Source organism: Triturus cristatus, chromosome 3_1 (genome assembly GCF_964204655.1).
Source record: "Triturus cristatus chromosome 3_1, aTriCri1.1, whole genome shotgun sequence".
NCBI lineage: Eukaryota > Metazoa > Chordata > Amphibia > Caudata > Salamandridae > Triturus > Triturus cristatus.
This window is the reverse complement of record NC_140583.1, coordinates 1,036,561,835-1,036,585,063: the sequence shown is the minus strand read 5'-3', so window position 1 is coordinate 1,036,585,063 and position 23,229 is coordinate 1,036,561,835. Positions and strand designations below refer to the sequence as shown.

The 23,229-nt window shown below is 47.1% G+C and overlaps 1 protein-coding gene across 1 annotated transcript in view; it reads left to right on the top strand.

Annotated features, from left to right (window-relative positions):
- The window catches only part of ACMSD (aminocarboxymuconate semialdehyde decarboxylase), a 646,933-nt gene that overhangs the window by 345,581 nt on the left and 278,123 nt on the right, over nucleotides 1-23,229 (top strand). The window contains exon 5 of the mRNA XM_085645777.1: nucleotides 5,898-6,134. Within this exon, the coding sequence (XP_085501903.1) occupies nucleotides 5,898-6,134 (237 nt within the window). The remainder of the gene's footprint in view (nucleotides 1-5,897; nucleotides 6,135-23,229) is intronic.

The window sequence follows — 23,229 nt, the reverse complement described above, 5'->3', positions numbered from 1 at the left end:
CTGTTTCAAACCTGCTTCTGTGTAACTATCTAAATCCACTTCCCCCATATATAAGTATATATGGCAGCATAAAGTTCCTGGGTCCTTGCCATGCAAACATTCTTTACTTCAAACTCCACCAATATCTCCAAGCCAGACAATCCATTTGTGACCTCGACTCCCAATAATCTTCAGGAGCAATCCTGACCCAGGCATCTCCACAGAGGAAGTGGTTTAGGAATGCTACGTATTTGTGGGTTTTACACCCTTGCAATTATCTTTAGGGCATGCATTGTATTGTGTGATTGTGGGTTTAATAGCTGCTTGGTCTACATGAGCAACATGAATGAAGAATATCCCACGCAAATGTCATCTTAAGTTGTCCATTCCATTCACTTAGGGAGAAGCAACATGTACCTTGATCAGATTGAAACACCCAGACAAGTGTCCTCACAGGGCCCCATATCCAGTTCTCCCAAGCTAGTCCTTAGAATGAGTAAGGTAAAACTGCAAGTACTGCAAGGAAAAGTGATGTTAGTGTCATAGATTAGGTATGCCACACTTGGGGATCATGCAGCTAAAACTGATCTTCAGACATTTCAGGAAGAAGGACCTTTTCAAACACTTTTGCAGTGCTGCACAAATTATGTATTTTTACATTCAGCCGTGGAGATAGAACTGCAAATAATTTGCTCCTATGCTTGTTGTATCACAAATCTACAATCAATTGGAACATTGGAGTCCACCGAAACATGTTGATAGGCAAATCCTTTAACCCATAAGACTTGCAGTGGAAACGGAACACAAAATGGAAGAGAGTTATCACCGCTATGAAAAACCTCAAAAAGCTTGTATCTCTGGTGAGAACCCTAACCACATTCATCCACTGATGGTCACAGCACAGCAGCAGGGAAAATGCATTTGGGTACTTTTGAGTTTTACCGCTGATTAATTAAATAATAATAAGAATAAGAATAATAAGAATAAGAATACACATAAATTATATTCTGGTGGATAGATATTTATAATGACATTGGCAGGACCCACCATCCCGGTGGTTCCTGTCAATGCATTGTACTGTGTGCTGCAGGGCCGCAGAAGGACACAGCCCTACAGCAAAAAGAATTCTTTTTTCCTTTTCGAAAAGAAAATCCTGAAATGGGATTTTCTTTTTCAAAAGAAAGAAAGTAATCCTCCCCTCACCATGGGAGGTTTCTTCCATGGCAGTGGGAGCATTATGTTTTTACAGTTCCTTTCTGCCAGGTTTTAACTGCCGGTAAGCAACAGTAAAAAATGACTGTGGGGCCCATTACGATGTCGGTCAGTAAGCCTTGACCGCTCGTCGGAGGCTTGCCGACCAATATGGTAGGTTTACAGTCTGACCGCCAAATTACTATGTCGACGGTCGGAGTGTAAACCAGCTGGGCAATCCGACTGGATTCCGATGGGCTCAAGGAGCCTATCGGGAGTTGGAAACCTCCACATAATCCCTTACGGATGGCATTTCTACCGTCGGGATTATGATGTCGGTCTCTGACAGCCTTTCCATGTCAGTCTTTCCAGCCCTCCGGTTATGGGACTGGCCCCCATGTAAATCCCTGCACCCTGTGGCAGGTGCCGTGAGGTGCCTGCCACATGGTGCAGGGATTTACAAAAACTCCCATTTCTCTATGGGACCTTGTGCTGTGGCCAGTTTCCAATCATGGCACAAGCTCCCATAGAGAAATGGTGCGGTTGGGACATAATTGCGGTGTCGGGACCGCCAACCAGAGGTCGGTTGGTTCAACAACCGCAGAGATGTCGGTCGGAGGCAACTCCAACCGACGTCATAATGAGGCCCTGTATGTCTGCATATCTAAATTGGACAGGCGGACATGTAGCCATTTATCTAATGGCCCTTACTCCCCAGGGCTGTCAAAGAGAATCATGGCAGACAGAGTAGTTGCCGCCGTGATTAACTCTAAGGTCCGCCTGCATATAAATGTGGTGGGTGGACCACTATATGGGCGGGGAGGGAACTCTGTACGGAATACCCTTTCTGCCAATATATAAATTTGGCTCTTAGTATTATTATGATTAATATTATGATTATTATTATTATTTCTAATAATAATAATAGAACTACTACAAATCATAATAATAATATACTCCGTGCTGTTTTGTATTATTATTATTATTATTATTGTTGTTGTTATGTCAATAATAATAATAATGATAATAATCATTTATATTCTGGTGTATGGTCATTTATAAAGGCATTGGCATTCATCCGCCGTCACGGTGGATCCTGTCAATGCATTTTACTGTTTGCTGCATGGCTTTTGGAAGGCCGCAGCCCTGCAACAAACAGTATTTTTTTTTCTTTTCAAAAACAAAGAAAGTAATCCTCCCTTCACCATAGGAGGTTTATCCCATGGCAGTGGGAGCATTATAATGTTTTACTCTTCCTTTTCCACCAGGTTTTAACTGCTGGTAAGTAACAGTAAAAAATGACTAAAAAATGACTACATGTTTGCCCATCTAAATTGGGCAGGAGGGCATGTAGCCATTTTGTGTGATGGCCCTTGCTCCCCAGGGCCGTCAGAGGGGATTAATCAAGGCAGAGACAGAGTAGTCGTGATTAATCCTAAGGTTCGCCTGCATATAAATGTGGCGGGCGGACCACTATATCCACGGAGACGGAACTCTGTACAGAGTACCCCCTCTGCCAATATATGTCAGGCCCTTAGTGTGATTATGATTACTATTACATTTATCATTATTTTTTATTATTATTATAATTATTATTATTAATAATAATAAGACGAATTACAATATAACCTGTGTTATTTTGTATTACTGTCGTTGGGGTGTCATTCATAATAATAATAATAATGTAACTTGTTGCCCCTCCTAACATGAGCCAATCAAAAATGGGATATATGGGTTTACAGAGGCATGCCTTGGGGCCCCGTTGGAATATGATATGAAAGATAAATTCTAAAAGGAGATAATGACGAAATGTCATACAAAACGGTCACTTTGAAGTTTAAACATCTATTAATATGCAGACTTCTTATTATGATTAAACTTCAATAGCTAAAATAAATCAAAACCATAAGAATAAGAATAACCCCCAGCAAAAAGCAACAGACTAGCGCAGAGGTCGCCTATGGCATCTGTCAAAGAGAATGAACTGACAGAAAAAGCATAAAACCTGGAGAAACAGTGGGTAGAGAGCAGCAAGGCTAGCTAGGACTAGCTCCGTGTCATTCCCTGCATGTCATGTTGTCCATTCTCCTTCTATTAACAGTCAGGAAAAGGTCATTAAGTTGTAAGCGGCTCTTGTAAGTGGTACTGGGACTCTCAAGTCTATCATCTCTATTTACTGTTTGCTATGCAATGGGATTCGTATTTGCCCTGTTCCTCTGCTGTCTTCAGAAATTCAACTCCTCTCTTGTATGAACAGGCTGAAGAAGCAGATTCAAGAGTGCTACTGATGTCAGAGCTGCACTTCCTCTCCAAGGGCTTTAGCATCCATACTTTCCAGTGTTTACATTCTTATAAATGGCTCTCATAGAAAACCTTTATTTTTTATTTCTGAATCTCATAACCCACTATTATGACATAGCAACAGTTAATAACAAAACTGTTTAGCCACTGTTGTGTTGTCTTAAAGGCCTTCCAGGCCAGGCTGACAGGTCTCTCTTACCAAGAGCAAAAAGCACAGCTGCAGGAGGGGTAAGGAGAGCAGAGAAGGTGGTGGGGATTGGTCAAGGATGGCAGGTATGTTTTTTTAACCTTTTGGACAGGCATACATAACAGAGGCCATGTTCTGTATGGCTCCCCCATTACTCATCTGCCACTGCGTAGTAGTTAACAGTTGTTTGTTTATTCAGCCACATTATGACCATAAGACATGTACACACAGAATACAATGAATACAGTACATAGTATTTCAGATCATATCATACAATTAAAAATGCGTAAAAAATGATTGTAATACAATAAAAGCTCCTGTCAAGGCCAACACTATAGCATCCTGTCTTGGTTGTTATTATTGTATATACACCTAAATCTATGAGCACCGTTCTTTTAAGAAATACAATGCAACTTCCATGAGCTCTTAGGACAGAATTTTGTGCGAACAGTAATTTGCTGTAGCAGTTGCAAGCAGAGGCAGATGATTTTTGGGGGCCATACATAAAATAAAATTATAGATGGGTTAAAAAGGGAATTATGAGGATGTTTCTCAGCTCAGGTTCTAAGTGACATCATAGACAAGAGCTTCGCTCTCGTTGTCTATTTGATGTCACTCACAACCCCTCGGTGAAAATCATCCCCGTAATTCACTGTTACCATCTATAATTCTATATATTGCACATGTCTGTAAATTATTTATTACATTTGTTTATGTGGTGCATACTACAAACTAAAATGTCTTTAGATGCCTAATTAAAGGAAAGAGAGTTCATCTGATACTGAGTAAAGGAAGCAGGAGCAGGACTACTCAGGCAGTTGAGAAACTGGGAAGTGTTTAGGTTTTTCTGGGAGTAAAGCAGACTAGACTTCAAACTCTTACTCCAAAGGCAAGGCAATCCAAAGGCTTGACAAACATAGAATCTTAATAACCTTACTACCTCAGGCGTATGCGTGGTATAACACTACTAAAATGTCTTTAGAAGCTTAACTCAGGACTGTATTTCTTTAATGGTTTTTCACATTCGTACACTTTCAGTGTTTACATTATGCACTTGTTCAGAATTGCTTTTCTTGATCCTCTGAAGACACATGCAATTATAATGTTTACATTAATATGTTTTTGTTGTTGGCTAGGCTTAAGGAGAAAACGGTACCATATGCATAATAAAATGGTAAATTTCAGGTTGTTTACCAATTTTCTTCATCTATTGAAAGATGGTCGCAGTAGGGGTGGGGTAGCAGTGAGGGGAGAAAGGACAGACAGAGAGAGAGAGAGAGAGAGAGAAAGAAAATAGTCCCTCATATGTAGTGGAATGCAAATCTGTTTTCAGCAGTAGAAGTATACATGCCATCCACATTAAAATTTGGTGAGCCCAAAATGCTTATTGTAGGAACCAAAAGCAACAACAGGGAGGAAAGTCATCGAATCAGGCTCAGGCAAGTAAGAGAGGTCCCCTTCTCTGTATTGCCATAATGTTAAAGCACCCGTAGCCTACCTAATGGCCCCTGGTACCTCCACGAATAAGTAGGCCAGACTGCCTGTAATTGACGGCCAGCAGCCTCGGGGGTGGCATCAGGGAGTAAGCAGACATTCCAACTTGACCCGGGGAAGAATATTCCTGTAGCAACAGATTCATGAAAGCAGAGGGCCTCCCTCTCTCATCCAAACATTTTCATAGATGCCTCGTGGCAATGGAAAAAATTCTCTGATTTGTATTGAAAGCAGAAAAACTGGATGAGGAGGCGCTAATTTTTTATTTCTTCCAACGTATAATGGAGGAAATTCTGCTGGTGGAGTTTGCACTTTGTGGATATCACATAGACTTTTCCCTGGACAAACAGTCCCAAATCAGGCCTTAAGACCCACCTAGAACTAAATGAAGTTCCTTTATGAAGTGTGGAATACTTGTGGTTTTCTAAGACTCCATCTTCCCTTGGAAACTGAAGAATATTCCCGCTTAAGAAATCCGTGCATCCGTTGTCATTGGAGTGCAGATCTTCTTCGCTTTTGTACCTGCATTTTTCACATCTCTTTTGCATGTGTGTGTGTAATTTTAATTGACGGATGTAAGTTTCAGGCTTAGCGATCTGAAATTTAAAAAGAGAGATATTTCAAGACTGATCCAGAGTACTTAATCATTGCTCACATCACTTTCTTTTCTGATTGAAAGTACATAGAGGAACATTAGGGTGAAATAATTCTGATTTTAAAATGTGTATTATCCTTTTCTTATCAGGCCAAACCTCAGGACACCCTGGACCTATGCCAGTTTTTAAATGATGACCTGGCAGCTACTGTGCAGAAGTTCCCCAAACGGTTCATAGGTCTTGGCACATTGCCCATGCAGGCACCAAACCTTGCAGTACAAGAAATGCATCGATGTGTGAAAGAGTTGGGCTTCCCAGGTTTCCAGATAGGATCCCATGTCAACAGCTGGGATCTGAGCTCACCAGAACTGTATCCTGTTTTTGCTGTAAGAAGCGTGTTCTTTATCTAGAAAATGTGATTCAATTATGTAAAATCCAATGATCAATGCTAAACGTGATGCGTTGTTTTGGTAATTATAGTTCAGTATGTTAGATCATGCTTTCTACCACAGTTTCCTGTCACTGTAAAACTGCTGTATTTATACTTTGAAGAGGTACCCATTTTATTAATCTCAGAAGGATGAAAAGATGTCCTAGTCCTGCTGGGTTTTGTATCTATGGCCTTTGAGCCTCCCAGTTCCTGTCAATGGGCACATTTACATGTGGTGTTGTCTTTTCTCTTGCAGTACATTTTATTTGGAAACATTAGCAGTATGACAGTACTAGTATTACTTTGTTCTCACTTTCTTTCTTTCCCTCTTCTTTATTTCTCTTTCCCCTGTCTTTCTTTATTCTTCCTTTTTTTCATTTTTTTAAGTTTAACTTTATTGCATATGAATATTAGCATAACCAGATTGTCATATAGCTATATAGTATTCCATGGGTAATGATATACAACAAAAAATAATAGTTATACAGCAATAATTCCCTAGAAATGTATACTGGAACGGTTCATGGAAAACAGGATATCTAAAAGTGCAGGCTGTGCATACTTTGTACTGACACCATATTCAAAAGTAGAGTAAAACATTTGCATCACAAATTTAAAACACAAAAAATATTCAAGATGACTATAACAAACCATGTCTAATATTTAAGTCTCAAGAACAACTCATTCTCTCAGTGCTACAATTGCAAAACAGGCTGTGGTACCATGCTTTCAGAATGGATCATTAGCATATTTCCGGTTGATAGCTATCTGTTGGATGGCAACTGCTATTCATTGATCAACTATTGAACTTTTTTAACTAACCAGCCCTTCAGGAAATACTCTACAAACATATTTTGGGAAGGAGAAGAAACATTTTTGTTCATAATATCATTGACTTTGTTCCATACCTGTGAAGCACAAATGATGAACCCTAGGATTCTCAGAATCATATGGTTAGTATTTGTCATACAAAAGGAACAATACCAATATTAAATAACTTATTTCCAATCTGAATTGCTAAAGAATTGTAGAGTAACCTATCAAATAGTTTGAATTGCATGAGTCACTCAGGAAGTAGAACAGATTTTGTCACAGATTTTATCTCAAACATTAATAAACCGTGCTATGTCTGAGTCCCTTTCAAAGTCTTCTTTAGTTTTAGTGTTTTTGTCTATACCTTTTGTAAAGGAAGTAGTGGATGCCTTTAATGTGTCCAAGGATTGCATATAGATCTATCTGCAATACATTTCAAATTTAAAAATGATTGGAAAAAATGTGACATGTCAAATAATTTGGACATCTTCAACAAACAAGAATGCATTTCTATCTATTGCCCTTTCCTTTGATGGCATTAAATCACAATTGTTTGAATGGTCAGAAACTAGAGAAGCTTCAACTTCTGAGTTCAGTAGCTTAACTGTTATCTTATTTTATTTTTTATTTTTGGCAAGCATGGCATAGGTAATTCATTTCTACAATTCCCTTAAAAAATGACAGTACATGAATAAGAATTATCGAGGCAACTTCAAACACATCCCACCAATATCATTTCATTATCCTCGGCCCCCACATGACATCATGCAGACAGGCATTGTCCCCTTGTACACTTCAAGTTGGGGAAGTTTTCTCCCAGTGTCACCAAGTACTGCCTAAAGGGTCCCCAAATGTCTTTGGGCCTCCAATCACTTGGCAGCATCATTGTATAGACCTCTGCTTGGGTGTTACACTGTACTAAGTCCATATACATTTAGACACCTTAGGGGCTGCAACTCTCCCCTACTGCATGGCAGCTCCTCTTCTCCCCAGTAGGAAAGCCAATGCAGTACATTTCCTATAAGTGTTGGGACTTTCTTTACATATCCCAACAAAGCTATCAATTGTATCATGTTTAGGCCGGTGTCAGTCACGTCTAAGAGGGTTTCCTGCAGATGTTGCCAAAAATCACAGACCCATGGACATTCCATGGTAGGTTTAAGAACCACCTGATTAGGTGTGATGCATCATGTACATTCTGAGGTAGTGACTACACCGGTTAACAGGTTTTTAGTAAACCCTGTGTAAGAATGTATAATATATTAGTCTATATTCACATTTGATAACATTTCATTGGTTTGCTGACAATACAACTATATGGAGTGTCTCTTGTGGAAGGGTTTGTTATGATAATAGTTAATAATTTCCACTTGTGCGGTGCCTATCTGCCTAAATTACCGACTAGCTCTTCACTGCACCATGGTACTTGTAGTACAATAGGACCCCTTGCCAGACCTCTTGCTTTATACTTTTGCAAAGGAATGACATTAGTGTTTGTAAATATGTGCCTCGGTGTGTGCAATTGTTTCACTTCAAACTTACTCATCGTCGGTTCACATGTCACACTTCTGTGGGGACTGTTCTTTAGTGGCAACCCCAGTGAGTATATCCTTTCAATTTTACAAATGGTGACTTACCATGTCCATGCCCATATTGTGCAATCAAATATGTGTATTTCTCTTTTTACTCTATGAGTTTTCCTCATAATCACTGTGTTCCGATGGTAGGGGTGCACCAGGACCGTCTCGAATTAGTAGTAAGACAATTTCCTGATATTGGGGAACCAATGGTGCGCAAATTGTGTCTAGGAAAAGAAAGTGATATATTTTTTAGTTGTGTGAAGTGAACTCCCCAGCGTCTTAAGATAGTTGGAAGATTGAAGTATATCGCAGCTGCTTCCGGGTTGTTTGTCCGTCCAGGCCAATTTCATTTCATCATCAATCATTTTAGTTGGTCAAAGACTGCCAGATTCTGTGGTAATGGCATATTTTGGAATAAATACAGTATTTTGGATAGTACAACTATATTCATGAGGGGGGGCATGGCTGAGCCAGCCAAGATGGCGGACTCCTCTCTCTGAGGCTCCCGCTCGGCGGCCCGTGAACGCGACAGTGCTACCTGCCCCGGGCTTCCACCGACCCTGGAAATAGTCGGACCGAGCCCAGCAAAGGCGGCAAAACCTCCGACTGGCTTCGAATCCCCGAAATCGCGGCTGTGGCGGTGCCGGGGGCTCCACACGGGCACTAGCCGGCCGCGGACAAGATGGTGGATGGGTGATCGGCTTGAGAGGAGCGGCAGCGAGACAGAGGGACTGCGGAGACCCATGCGACACGATCGACCCTGTTGGTGATTGTGGCCACCCGCGCCAGCGTCCCGTGGCAGTGGGGCCAAGGTTGGACCCGAGGAGGTGACCTGGACGATCCAACGGCTGCGGTGACAGAGAGGCGGGAGAGCGCTGATCCCTTCCCCCCCATGGCTGAGCGGTAGACCGAGGATGCTGGGCTGGACTCATGCGGTGGTGTAAGCAGCCTGACGGAGTGAACTACACAGCAGGTGAGCCCCGATCTGGGCGTTCGCTACGTGGTAATACCAAGGGACCCCCGCCCCACATACAGTCCAGTGGTGATAGACGGCGGATCATCCGGCGGGGGCGGGGGCGGGGGGAGCAGCCCGCTACCCTCGGGGGCGGCCCGGGACGAGGGGCCCCGACCACAGCCCCAGCGGGCACCGGACATTCAGCAGAGGGTGTGCGGAGCTCTGGACCGGGTCACCAGTGAAAGAGCGAGGTGAGCCCCGGACCGCGTACAGTCGCTCGGCTTGCTCGGAGGCGGGAATGGCGGGGAGACGTGGAACGCATCACAGAGGGAGCCCGGCCGTGCGCACCCCATCGAGCCTGGGGGACTGTCAGGTCAAGGAGCGCGAGGGGAGTGCGGGGCCTGCGGTGCTGACACAGCGAGAACAGACGGGCTGCGAGGGACCCGCCCGGTGCGTGAGGCTTCACGGGGGAACCCCTGTGCTCCAAGGAACGGGCTCGACTTCACCTCCACCGTTGTTGCAGTTCACCCCCCTACCCTATGTATTCCCTCCCCACCATTCCCAGAGCAGGCAAGGCGACCTTCATGGACGATGCAGTACACAGATGGACGGTAGGTGGCGGGCGAGGGGCTGGGCACGACGGCTGTGGGGTCCACAATACAACAAGGACGTATACAAATGACTTCCCACAACATGTCTCACAACTCTCCTAACACGGACATAAAATTCCTGACACTGAATGTCCGGGGAAGGCATACCGCCCGCAAGCGATACTCTATTTATGCCTACATCAAGAGACAGAAGGCCCAAGTAGCACTCTTACAAGAGACGCATCTGACGACGGGGGAAGTGGACCGGCTACAGAGAAAGTGGCGAGGCATAATATATGCCACGACCTACTCCGCATTTGCCAGGGGCGCGCTAGTATGGATCAGACCAGGGGTGCCATTTAAAGAGCAAAGCAGACTCGTCGACAGAGAGGGCCGTTACGCGATACTGACGGGGCTGTTAGAGGGCCAACAACTACTGATAGGGAGTATATACGCCCCCAACACAGAACAGGAGGGCTACTGGGGCAAACTCACACACACATTAGCACACCACACGTCGGTCCCATGGCTCTTGGGAGGGGATTACAATTGCACCCTAGATCCACACCTAGACCGATCACACCCCCCGCAAGCCCACTCATCAGCATACAAGCAAGCCGCAGGCCTCCGCAGCTGGGCAGACAGATGGGGGCTAGCAGACATCTGGAGGACTCGCCACCCCACCACGAAGCTTTACTCCTTTCATTCGCTCCCACACGATCTGAGGGTCCGTTTAGACAGGTTCCTATGCTCAACGTCGCTCTTACCCACAGTGCAAGACTCGGACTACCTAGGCAGAATAGTGTCGGATCACGACGCGCACACTGCGGTCCTCCGATGGAAACCACCTCACCCCCCGATCCCAACATGGAGGATGCCCCGGGAATGCCTCACAGACCCGGTATTCCGCCAAATCCTTGAGGAGTATATGCAGGGCCACTTTCGAAAGAATGACAACACGGCTTCCACGCGTTCATTAGAGTGGGATGCATTCAAGGTGAGCGCCAGAGGCCACTGCATCCAGCAAGTAGTTGGGGTCAGGAGAGTGCTGGACAGGGCCTTGCAGAGGGCGGAGACCCAGCTCGCGGAACTCTCGAAGAGGGTGGATCAGGGAGACGCCACAGCGGCGCAACTGTCGGCGGCCAAATCCTCCCACGCAGCAACGCTGCGAGACCTGCGTAAATACAACTTTCGGGCATATGCGACAAGGACACACAGAGAAGGGAATAGAGCGGGATCCCTCCTAGCTTGGCTAGCCAAACAAGACACAACACCACACCCTATCACAGAACTCATGGCCCCAGACGGGCAGCTCAAATGTTCGCAGGCTGATATCCTGCACATCTTCCACGGGTACTACGCGACCTTATACCGGTCCCCGCGGGTCGGACCATCGGGAGACCTCGTCGGTTTCCTAGGCGGGTCGTCGCTGCCCAAGATTCCCCCCACAATCGGGAAGGAACTAGACAAAAAGATTAAACCGGTCGACGTGAAACAAGCAATTAAGGCCCTAGCACGCGGGAAGGCGCCGGGTACGGACGGCTTCCCGATTGAGTACTACCACACGTTCGCGACACTGTTAGCGCCGCGACTGGTCTCCATATACGAAGAGGCGGTAGCCCGTAAAATGCTCCCAGACTCGATGCGGACGTCGATCTTGGTGACCTTCTTGAAGTCACACAGAGACCCCATGCTCCCGGCTTCCTACCGGCCGATAACGCTCCTGAACACTGACTGCAAGATCCTAGGGAAAATCTTAGCGGAACGCTACAGTCAAATCCTCCCAACATTGGTGCATCCGGACCAATGCGGGTTCGTTCCCCGGCGTAACACCTCACATAATTTGCGCCGCCTTTTTCACATCCAGGATCAGACGAAAGAACGATATCCTCGGGCGGCGTGTCTGGTCCTGGACCTGGAGAAGGCGTTTGATACCCTGCTGTGGCCTTACCTATTCGAGGTCTTGCGATGCATGGGTGTCGGGCCCGTGCTGCTGGCCTATACCCAGCTACTGTACGGGGGCCTCACCTCCAGAATGAGACTCGGCAAACTCATATCGGCTCCATTCTCGGTGACCCGCGGGACCAGGCAGGGATGCCCCCTCTCTCCTCTCCTCTTCGCCCCGGCGATGGAGCCCCTGGCCATAAGGTTGCGACGGGAGGGGGAGGCATGGGGGATTCCCATAGCGGACGTCACCCATTGTGTGTCATTGTATGCGGACGATCTTCTGATATATGTCCGTGATATATCGGCCGACCTCACGTCAATCTGGACGACACTGCAGGAGTACGGGGAAGCCTCGGGACTCAGGGTCAACTGGGAAAAATCATCCATTTTCCCTTTGGGTACCCATGCAGGGCCCCTGGCGATAACACTAGGCGCTCAGACGTTGATGTGGGAGGGGGCGGCCCCCAGATATTTGGGGGTGCGCCTATACCACTCCATCAGAGACCTCTTGAAGGGAAACCACCAATGGGCGCTGACTAGCCTGCGCTCGGCGGTGGGGTTCTGGAAGACGCTGCCGTTAGCACCTATAGGACGCGTCGCCATTGCAAAGATGATCATGGTACCGAGAATGCTCTACTACTTTGCAAACCTTCCTATAATCCCGCCGCGTTCCTTCTTTCGGGACCTAGACACGCTGTTAGCAGCCTTGATATGGGGGGCGGCTGGCACCGAGTAGCGTTGCGCACATTGTACCTACCCACAACAGCCGGAGGCCTGGGAGCACCGTCCTTCGAATCATACTTCCTCGCGGCACAGCTCCAGTGGCTGTCCCAATGGACGGTGGAACGGCATGTGGAGGAGACGATCACCGAGAGAGGCAGACTGCCTCTACCTACGATCCGACGAATGCTCTTGCCGGGTTCTAAACCGACGCGCACGCACCAGCTCCAGGTCGCCATAGCCCGCAGATGCATGATGCGGATACACCGCATGTCGAAGGGCCAGCCACTATATTCCCCCCTACTTCCCCTGGTGGGTTTCCCCCAGCGGAGCGGGTACTACACCACGAGAGCCCTCCAAGTGTGGACGGACCACGGCATCACAGAGATAGAGGCGTTGTTCCAGGAGGGGCAATTGAGGACGTACGCACAGCTGGTGGAGTGGTGTGACCTCCCCCAGGGACAATTCTTGAGACACAGGCAAATACTGGAAAGTAGTAGCCGCTTCTGGAACCCACGCGATGGGGAACACCCGACGCATCCGGTGTTACACACAGTGCTGCGTATGGGAGCAGGCAGTCACCTAATCACCTGGCATTATAAAGCGATCCGGGAGCTAGCGGACGTCTCCCTGGACAAACTCCGGGAAACGTGGGAAGACGATGCAGGCCGAGTATTCAATGACGCAGAGTGGTGTAAAGCCCTGGAGTCCCCCAAAAAGGTGTCCAGGAATGCGCGATTCAAAAATATTCAATTCAATATCTTACACCGGGCGTATCTTACTCCGGACAAACTCCACCGGTTTTACCCCAATACACGATTTGAATGCCCCCGCTGCCAACTGGTAGACGCCGATTTCAAACATATGTTTTGGGCCTGTCCATTCATACGATGTTTCTGGGGTGGGGTGCACCAAGCCGTTCGAGCTACAACCGAAATCCCGACTGCCTCCACCTGGGAGGAATGTGCGCTGGGGATATCCCCGAGGAGGAAAACCGCGAAGGTGCAATGGAAGTTCATGTCCTTGGCCATTCTCCTCGCGAAGAGGAACATCGCGATGCATTGGAGGGCCCCAGAGGGGCCGTCTGGTCCGGCATGGGCGGGTGCAGTGCTCAAATGGGGAGCAGCAGAGGAGGAGCTGCTGAGGGAGGAGGAGGCGAAGGGCGCCCGCAAACACCCGATATCTATGGAGTGGGCACAGCTCCTCATCCTTTTTAAGCAAAAATATGTGGCGGGAGATGTCCCGGACGAGACACAGCCCACCCCCCACGCCTCTTCTGCTTCCCCTGACCGCCCCGGACCGGTGGAGGACGCGGACGGCTCATTAGGCAGGTAGCACACCTAGACGCAAAGGGCGAGTACGGACCCAGTCCCCTGCATCGCGATGAACAGTAGGCCCGCCCCCCCCCCCTAGTGAGCCCCAGGGCGCGCCACACGCACTTGTCATCAGTCCATACACAATCTACCACGGGAACTTCTCATTTGCCAGTCCTGCACCCTTCCCCCCTCTCATGCTTCACTCCCTGCTTCCTTCCCCCCCCCATTTTTCACAGTTTTGGGGACCCCCCCTCCCTAGGACCCTTCCCAAGCCGCCCCGAAGGCGGCAGTATCCCCAGTTGGCGGTTCACACGCCGTTGTCCTAGTTGCATGACCTGACAGTAATACTGGGAAAGAAGGGAACGCTGCATAGACAACGTTGGGGAGGCAGAGCTGACCCCGAACGAGACGGAAAATGTAGGCACCACCGCGATGATATGCACGGGGACCCGGCAGAACACACCTGTGGGAGACATGTCTTTCAGGTCATAACAGGAGGCTTCAGCAGCTAATGGACTACAGTCCCCACCCACTATAGGCTACGCAAAGGTCCATGATGATGTGGTGAAATGATTAACGTTTATACCTGTGAAAGTTCAATGTGATGAAATGCATGCAAAACCCTAATAAATAAATGTCAATTAAAAAAACTATATTCATGAGGGCTACTCTACCCGCCACTAAAATTTTGGCCATGTTCCATTTGTCAGTTTGCCATGTTATCTCGCTCAGACATTTATCTTAGTCCTCTTGTGTGATTTTCTCCATGTCTTCGTGATGATGAATACCAAAATATCTTATGGGGTCCTCGGTCTAAATTATGGGTAATTCTAGTGCTGGCTGCAGGTGGGCTGTGGTCGGCGGCATCAACATTGATTTAGTCCAATTAATAGTTAGACTGGGCTAACTTAAAAATTGTTTAATTTTCTTTATTATGGGATTGAGGTTGGTTTTCAGGATGTTAACTAGCAGGAGTCTATTGTCTCCACATATTGATAGTAGGATTCTGCGAGAGCCAAATATTATGCCACGTAGATCGTGAAGGTCATGTAGCACATGCAAAAAGGATCTGTGACAGAGGGCAAGCCTACCTTGTACCTACCTCTTTCTGTGTTTATGGGGACACATTTTTGACAATTGATTTTTATCTTTGCAACTGGTTGCATATATAGTTACTCAATCTACTGTAGCAGCCCCTTCCCCAATCCCCTTCTAGCCCCATTGTACATTTGTATTTCCATTGAGAATATGTGACCATGAATTTGGGCCTGATTTATTGTTCGCCGGACGTGTTACTCCATCACAAATGTAACGGATATCTCAATCGTTGTTTTACATGTGCCATTGGACATAATGTACTTGTAATACAGTGGACCAGATATTCATCACGATTGTGATGGAGTAACACGTCTGCCTAACTGTAAATCAGGCCCATTGTTTGTTGTTTCAGTTATTTTCTGTAACACCAGCCCTCCATATCAAACTTGAGAGAGTCAACATGTATTTTTCACAGTATGGGTAGCCAGCTCTAGTGGCTTTATGGTCCTTCACTATGGTGATTGATGTTGTATGATCAGTGTCTGTATTCTACTGTGCTTTACCACAAGTTGGGTTAGTGTCTGTAGTGATAAGTGCAGTCTTTAGTTATGACTTTGTTCTTATTTTGCCATTATTTCACATCAATGGGTGTTTGACTTTGTTGCACATTTTCACCTCTATTTGTGCTATGGCATATGGGTGACTGTTTGTAATATGCTGCCAGTCACTTTGGGGGGGGGGGGGTGTTCTGTGGTAATATGGTGATTGGAAATTCCAGCGATGTGGAACTTCCGTTTAGCTGGGTACAGAATGCCGTATTTGATGCTCAGCGTTTTGGGTTTCTTTTTCACTAAAAGGAGCTTTCTTAACGCATCAAGGACCTGGTGCGTAGTCAGAATAGAAGGCTAACTTTGATCTGCTGAAATTGATTTCACCTTTCTCACTCACCAGGTTTAGGATTTTGTTGTTGTCTTTATAAATCAGTAGTATTGGCGGTGATAAGCCTTAGTGTCTCACCCAGCAGTGGCCACATGGTCAGTGTATGGTGCTCTGTCTGTACAGTTAAGACTGCAAAAGTGTCTCCCGGCCAAGGATCTTCAATGGCAAGTTCCTAAAATATTCTTAATTTTTGCCAATTGTGTCTGACTCCAGCAGACCAAGGGCCAGATGTATGACCATTTTTTGTAGTCGCAAACGGGAAATCGGCCTGTTTGTGACTGCAAAATAGGTCTGCCCTATGTACAAACCCTATTTCGAGAGCCGGTACCCTATTACCAACTCGCAAAATAGGGTTTGCGACACGCTATTAGGAAGGGGCGTGCCAAGGGCAACTCTTCCTAATAGCGAGTCATACTTCAATGTAATATTGTTTTGCGGCCGCAGTTTACCACCCATTTCAATGGCTGGTAAGCCATTCGCAAACAGGAAGGAGTCCACAGGGGACCACTTTTCCTTGATGATCAGCAGTAAAAATATATTTAAGAGCCTGCCTAATCTTAAAAAATGAACCAGAAACGTTTCATTTTTCTGTTTTAAATGCATCCCGTTTTCCTTTAAGGAGAACAGGCTGCATTTTAAAAAAAATTCTGCTTTATTTAAAAAGCAGTCATAGACATGGTGGTCTGCTGACCCCAGCAAGCCACCATCCCTGGGAGTGCTAGCTATTCCCGATGGGGTTGCAGATTGCACCTGCCTCATGAATATTAATGAGGCAGGCAATTTACGACCCCATTAGGAATCGCAAACAGTGTCTGAGACACTGTTGTAAATTCCAATTTCCAAGTCACAAATTGCGAGTCGCAAAACGACGCAATTTCCAACTCGCAAATTGAAAGGGTCGTGCATCTGGCCCCAAATATCCATAGATTGTTTCTCCTTGACCATGCTTTCAGGTCCCTATTTTTTGTATTTAATTCTATCCAACTCGATTGCCACAGTCTTCTGCAACTTGATGATTTATCCAATGTCATCTTCCACCTAAGAATGCACCTCTCAGTCATGTCCTATTCTGTTTGTCCAATCGCTCCTTCATATCATCAAGCTGGCATGTGAGTGTGTCCATCTTGGCATTGATGGATGTCAAACCTCCTTTCATTTTGAGGACACGTATATCAATAATTTGTTATGTCCACACCTCTGCTGCTTGATCTATTGTGGGCTCCGGCTATGTGAGGTAGCTCGCCATCTCGCGATCCTGTATTTTTCTTAGCTTCAAAATGGATCTTTGGCTGTTTTGCATCTACTTTACTCATACAGCTGACTCAGGAGCGAGGGTGTCTGTCTCAGACTACCCACCATTAGTGTCATAGAGCATGTTTTAGCACTTGCTCCTCAAATTGGCAACATCTACTATCCTCAGGTGTTACTATACCCTCTGACGTTCAGCAGGCTCTCAACACTCCAAGCAATGTTGCATTTTAAGGGCTTATGCCACTCAACTGCACCGCATGTTGTTGCTAATTCATCTGATCTATTTGCTTGCACATTTGTGAAGCTGGCCATGTGTGCTTACTTCATAGTGCGTTTGTTTGCCATGCTGTTATTTTCCAACCAGTTAGTTTCACACAGCATGGAACTGATCCTAGCCACTTCCTCCTTGCTGGGAGAGCTCACCTGGCCAGTTTCACTTGAGTTGGGCTACTGTTTAGCCCGAGCCCTAGGCTCCAGAACCCAGCCCTATTGGTCCCAGAAGTCTGTTAGTGTCCAGCAGCATTCTCATGCTGCGTGCACTCAATGTGCACTTCCTCTGTGTTCAACTCGGGGTTCCCCCTGGGCAGTGAGGGCCACAAATGCATGACCCACGCTCACCTCGGGTTGGGAAGCCTGCTACAGCAGCTGGACACAAGGTTCTGCGGGCTCCCACAGTTCTTCCATCTGCTGCCCGGCTGTCTCCATTCTATGCCTTGCAAGTCTCCTGCATTGGATATCTTGGAGGATTTCACTATCCCCGCTTGTGGAATTTCACAGTCTGGTGTCTGTGACTAGCACAGGCATCGAGGGCCAGCCTACCTTTTTCTGGAGCTATGCAGGGTTATCATTCACTGAGCTCTAAGCTGGTGTGACCTCCTGCTGCTTGGTGTTTTTTCCCATGTTAGTCCTCTTTTAGGCCCCAGAGGTTTGTTTTGATGGAGATAAATTATTATTTATCTTTTCCAGCGGAACATGCATTTTTGCAGTGCAACCATCTGTGTTAGCACCCTCTAGCATCCCTCCATAGCCTATAGTCAGTCCGAAATCAAACTTAATTGAATTATGACACATACCAAGTTTTTCTCTTTTCCTATTTACGGAAGGGGAAACAACAAAAGTCACATACATTGTTTTTTTATTTCAATCCCTCTGCCTCTGATAAACGTGTCTCAAGTTAAAAGTGCAATATGGTCTACAGTGCTCATAAAGGGCCTCATGTAGGTAAATAAAAATTACAGATTCTTAAATACCGAACCGTACCGATTCGGTATTTAAGAATCGGTAAGTTATATGTAGGTAATAATTCGGTAATATTTACCGAATCGGTAACATTCGGTATTCAAGAATCGGAATTTACCGAATCGGTAAATACCGCGGTGGTATTTACCGAATCGGTAAATATCGAGGTGGTATTTACCGATTCGGTAAATACCGAATCGGTATTTACCGAATCGGGAAAAGAAAATCACATGACTGGATGAAACAGCCAATCCTGTGCAACCACACCCCGCCCAACCAGGAAGTGGCCACACCCAGGCAGGTGCACACAATTAACAGACTCTGGAGAGGCTTGGAGTGCAGAGGAGAGGCAGGGAGCCAGTGCCTGTTTGTGCAGCTAAAAATCATCATGTCCAGTCAGAGGACACAGAGAGATGGAGGGGAAAGGAGGAGGAAGATGAAATTCAGCCCCAAGGAACTCCAGGTGCTAGTGGAGGAGGTGGTGAAGCAGCACCAGAAGCTGTTTGGGAGGCAGTCCCTGCAAGTGCCGGAGTCTGAGAAGCCACTATATGGCTGGGTATCCAGGCGCAGGTCAATGCTGTGGGAGTGACCCACAGGGACATTGAGGTACTCAAAAAGCGCTGGTACGACCTGAGGATTGTGACAAAGAGGAAGATGGGGGAAATCCAGAAGGAGGCCAGCCAGACTGGAGGTGGAATCAACAGGGCACCTGCCCTCACCGAACTGGAGGAGCTGGTGGAGGCCACAATAGAGCACGAGAGCGTCGTGGGCCTTGGGGATGCCGACAGCTCTGCCAGAGCCGCCACCCAACAAGGTAAGACGAATGCACAGCAATGTAGCCCCTCCTACCCCTCTCCCACATCCCCCATTGTGAAATGAGTATCCCACTCCAGTCCATGTGTTAGTGCAGACAGGCAATGCATTATGGGAGATGTAGTCAGGGAACCCCCAACCATGAAGTGAATAGCACAGGACAACAATGCATGGTACACACATTAGCCAAAAGCAGGCAGAGGACAATGTGAGAGTGTTACATGAATTTATTGTGATGCTTGCAATGCAGCCCTTCAGGTACACTGAGCTGATGTTGCATTTCTGTCCACAGATGTAACATCGCGCAGGACTGCACATGGTACAGGAGAGAGGGCACACCGGCAAGACAGGTCAGCTCTGGCCAGCACGAGTACTGCACAGCCAGCATCACCACCACCACAGCCTGCATCACCACAACCACAGCCTGCATCACCACCACCACAGGCCGCATCACCACTCATGCATGAGTCACCGCCCACATCACCACTTGCAATTGTGATGCCGAGGAGGCGTGCTGCTGGCAGGTTGGCAGCGTTAGAGACCTCATCGGACGACAGCAGGGGCCCGGAGCCAAACACAATGCCCCAGGATGGGAGCTATGCCACTGTGCCCACCACCTCACAGGGAGCACACACGGGTGCAAGACGGCGCCGCAGGTCGCGGGTTCAGAGTCCACCAGCAGACGGTGACAGCCATGGGGTCTTTGCGGGACTCGAGGGCAACATGCTCAAGCAGCAGCGCCTACAAACAAAGGCAGTCATGTCAGTTCAGCGGCATGTGCGGGGACTGAGAACCACATTCAAAAACATGGACAGGAACATCAGCGCAATGGCGGCGGGGATTACTGACATGGCAGCGGGCCTGCGGGATGTGTCACAGTCCATGAAGCTGTTGTGCAGCAAGTTAGACGCAGATAGAGCTGCAAGGCGCCGGGAACGCCAGAGGGGAGACAAGCACACCAGGGCACTCAACCGCCTGGCAACTGCAACTTCACTACTCTGCCGGCGCTCAGTGAACATGCAGGAGGGCCTGACACACTGCAGCAGCGACGTTACTAGGGGGATGGTGCAGGTCACCAGTGCCCTGGAGGTGCTATTGACCAGTCAGGCGGCCACAAGTGGTGCAGGGGATGCTGCAGAAAGCATCGACACCAGCAGCAGGAGCAGCATAACACCCCCGGTCCCAGAAACCCGCAGGAGCAGCAGGCGGCTTGGGGTTGGCAGTAGTGAGGAGGCTCAATCCGTGCCATCACACACTGTAGCGCGTGGAGGCAAGCATTAATGCTGCACCGCATAGCCATATACTACTGGGTGACGTAACCCTGGACTTACTCCTTGTACATACGCAATGTTGCCAGAATGGCATATTTTTGGTGTTGTGGCGTAGTGCCGCATTAAAACTACGTCATGACATACAACAATTGGCTGTGTCCCCTTACTTACTCAGAAATAGTTGCATGTGATCTCTGCCCGTCTCTCTCTCCCATCTGTTGCTGTTGGCACTCCAGCAGCGTTGTCCTCTGGCTGACCTGAATCATCCTCATTGTCCTCAAAATCTGTTAGTTCCACCTCTGTACCTCTCTTTGTGGCAAGGTTGTGCAGCATTGCACAAGTGGCGATGATCTTGCAACAGATGATGGGTGTGTACTGGCGTGCACCTCCGCTTTTGTGGAGGCAGCGGAACCTGCTTTTCAAAAGTCCAAACGTGCGCTCCACCACTTTGCGTGTAGATTTGTGTGCCACGTTATATCGTCTCTCACTCTGGGTTGCTGGGTGTAGGTAGGGAGTGAGGATGAATGACCGCACGGCATATGCACTGTCGCCTAGGTGAGTAAAAGTGAACCATCAGTCACATGTCTCAATACACTATGATTTGCAAGTCTCATGGGGCGTCACTGTTACTTACCTAGCAGGTATCCGTCTCCAAATTCTCCAGAAAGCAGTCGTGTGTAGATCCCACTGTTCTGGAAGATGTAGGAGTCGTGGGTGCTCCCAGGAAACTTTGCTACAATATCAGTGATGATGTTCCCTGCATCGCAGATTACCTGCACATTGATGGAGTGGGTGGACTTTCTGTTCCTGTAGATGTGCTCAGTGGCAGCTGGTGGGCAGATTGGGATGTGTGTGCCATCAATACAGCCAATGACATGGGGGAACTGTGCCATGTGATAAAAGTCAGTTTTAGTTTTCTGCAGTTCAGCCTGTGTGTTTGGGAAGCTGATGTAGTGGTGCATTCTCTGCATCATGGCATCCAGGAACTTCCTGAAGAAACGGGACAGGCAACTCTGGGATACACCGCCCACCGCAGCTATCACCCCCTGGTAACTGCCAGATGCTAGTAGATGTAGGCTGCAGAGCACCTGCACATGTGGTGGTATGGCATGCGCCCTTCTTGTTGGCTGGTCCAGGAGTGGGTGCAGGTCCCTGATCAGGTCCATGATGGTTTGGGGGTGTAGCCTGTACCTTTCATGTATCTCTGCGTCAGTCTGTTGAAAGAGTGTGATGCGCTGTCTGTAGATGCGTTCCTCCCGTCTCCAAATCCTCAGACCTGCTGCCTGTAGACGTAGGCGCCTTGCAATGACATACAGAGCGGCCATGTTGTCCACGCTGTTGCATTTTGGGATTGCTTATATGCACTGTTGAAGCTTACCACCTGCTTTCAATCCGTGTTAATTACCGACTCTTAATTACCGAATTTCATGGATTTCTTAATTACCGAATTTACCTACATGTCTCTTTCAGTTTTACCCCTTCATATTTACCACTTCATATTTACCACTTCATATTTACCACTTCATATTTACCGATTCGGTAAATCTGTATTCGGTAAATATGAATCGGTATTTACCGCTTCATATTCACCGAAAACTGGTTTTTGGCCTCCTACATCTCACTTGACTAAATACCAGTCGGTAACGGCATATTTACCGAATTTCGGCCGTTACCGACCGGTATTTAGCTACCTACATATGGCCCAAAAAGAGATAGGACTCTTCATGCATATTTATCAAAGTATAGCATCACCCTTGCGCCACGCAAGGTTGTGTAAGTGGGACACAAAAACTTTGAATGATATTTACCAAGCCACGCATGGCCACCTTGCATGGCCCTGCGTGATTTGGTAAATCTGGAGTAATGCAAGGCAGCGCAAGTCACTACATTGCGTTGCTCTATGCCAGCGAGGTGTTCCATGGATGGAGCATGGGTGTTCCCAAGCATCCCTTCATGGATTTGACACATTCCCAGGTTTAGACTGGTAAACCTAGGAATGTATCAAATGCTACCCCTTCCAAGGAGTGGCGTAGGGAGGAGAAATGTCTTAATTTCTCATTTTTCTTCTTGCTCCAGGTGCTGCATTCTGCAGCAGACATAGAAGGAGTTAAAAACTCAAAGGATTGTTTTTGTGCAGGAAAGTGTCCCTTTCTGCACAAAATTAATCCTGCCTGCAATGTAGGCACCGGGTGCCTGAGGTGGCTCTGGGCAGCACATAGTGCGCCAGAACAATTAGAGGACTGGAATGCACTATAAAGTGTTAAATGTGACGCATTCCTGCCCTGTCACACAACGCAGCAAGGTGTCCTGCTGTGCTATGTTTTGTGACATTTTGATAAATGTGCCCCTCATTCTTTCAATGTGTTTCCCAAGCCATGAAAATCTAATAGACAGTGAGAAGTGCTCACAGACATGACACACCTGTGAAAAACAAAAAAGACAATTATTACATATCAGTACATTCATATTTAATCATACTCTGAGATGAGTAAAGACGTGAACAAGAAATACATGTCTAAACACTGTTAGAGACCCAAAACAGAATGTGTCCTCCTGTATATATCATTCCAAATACATAT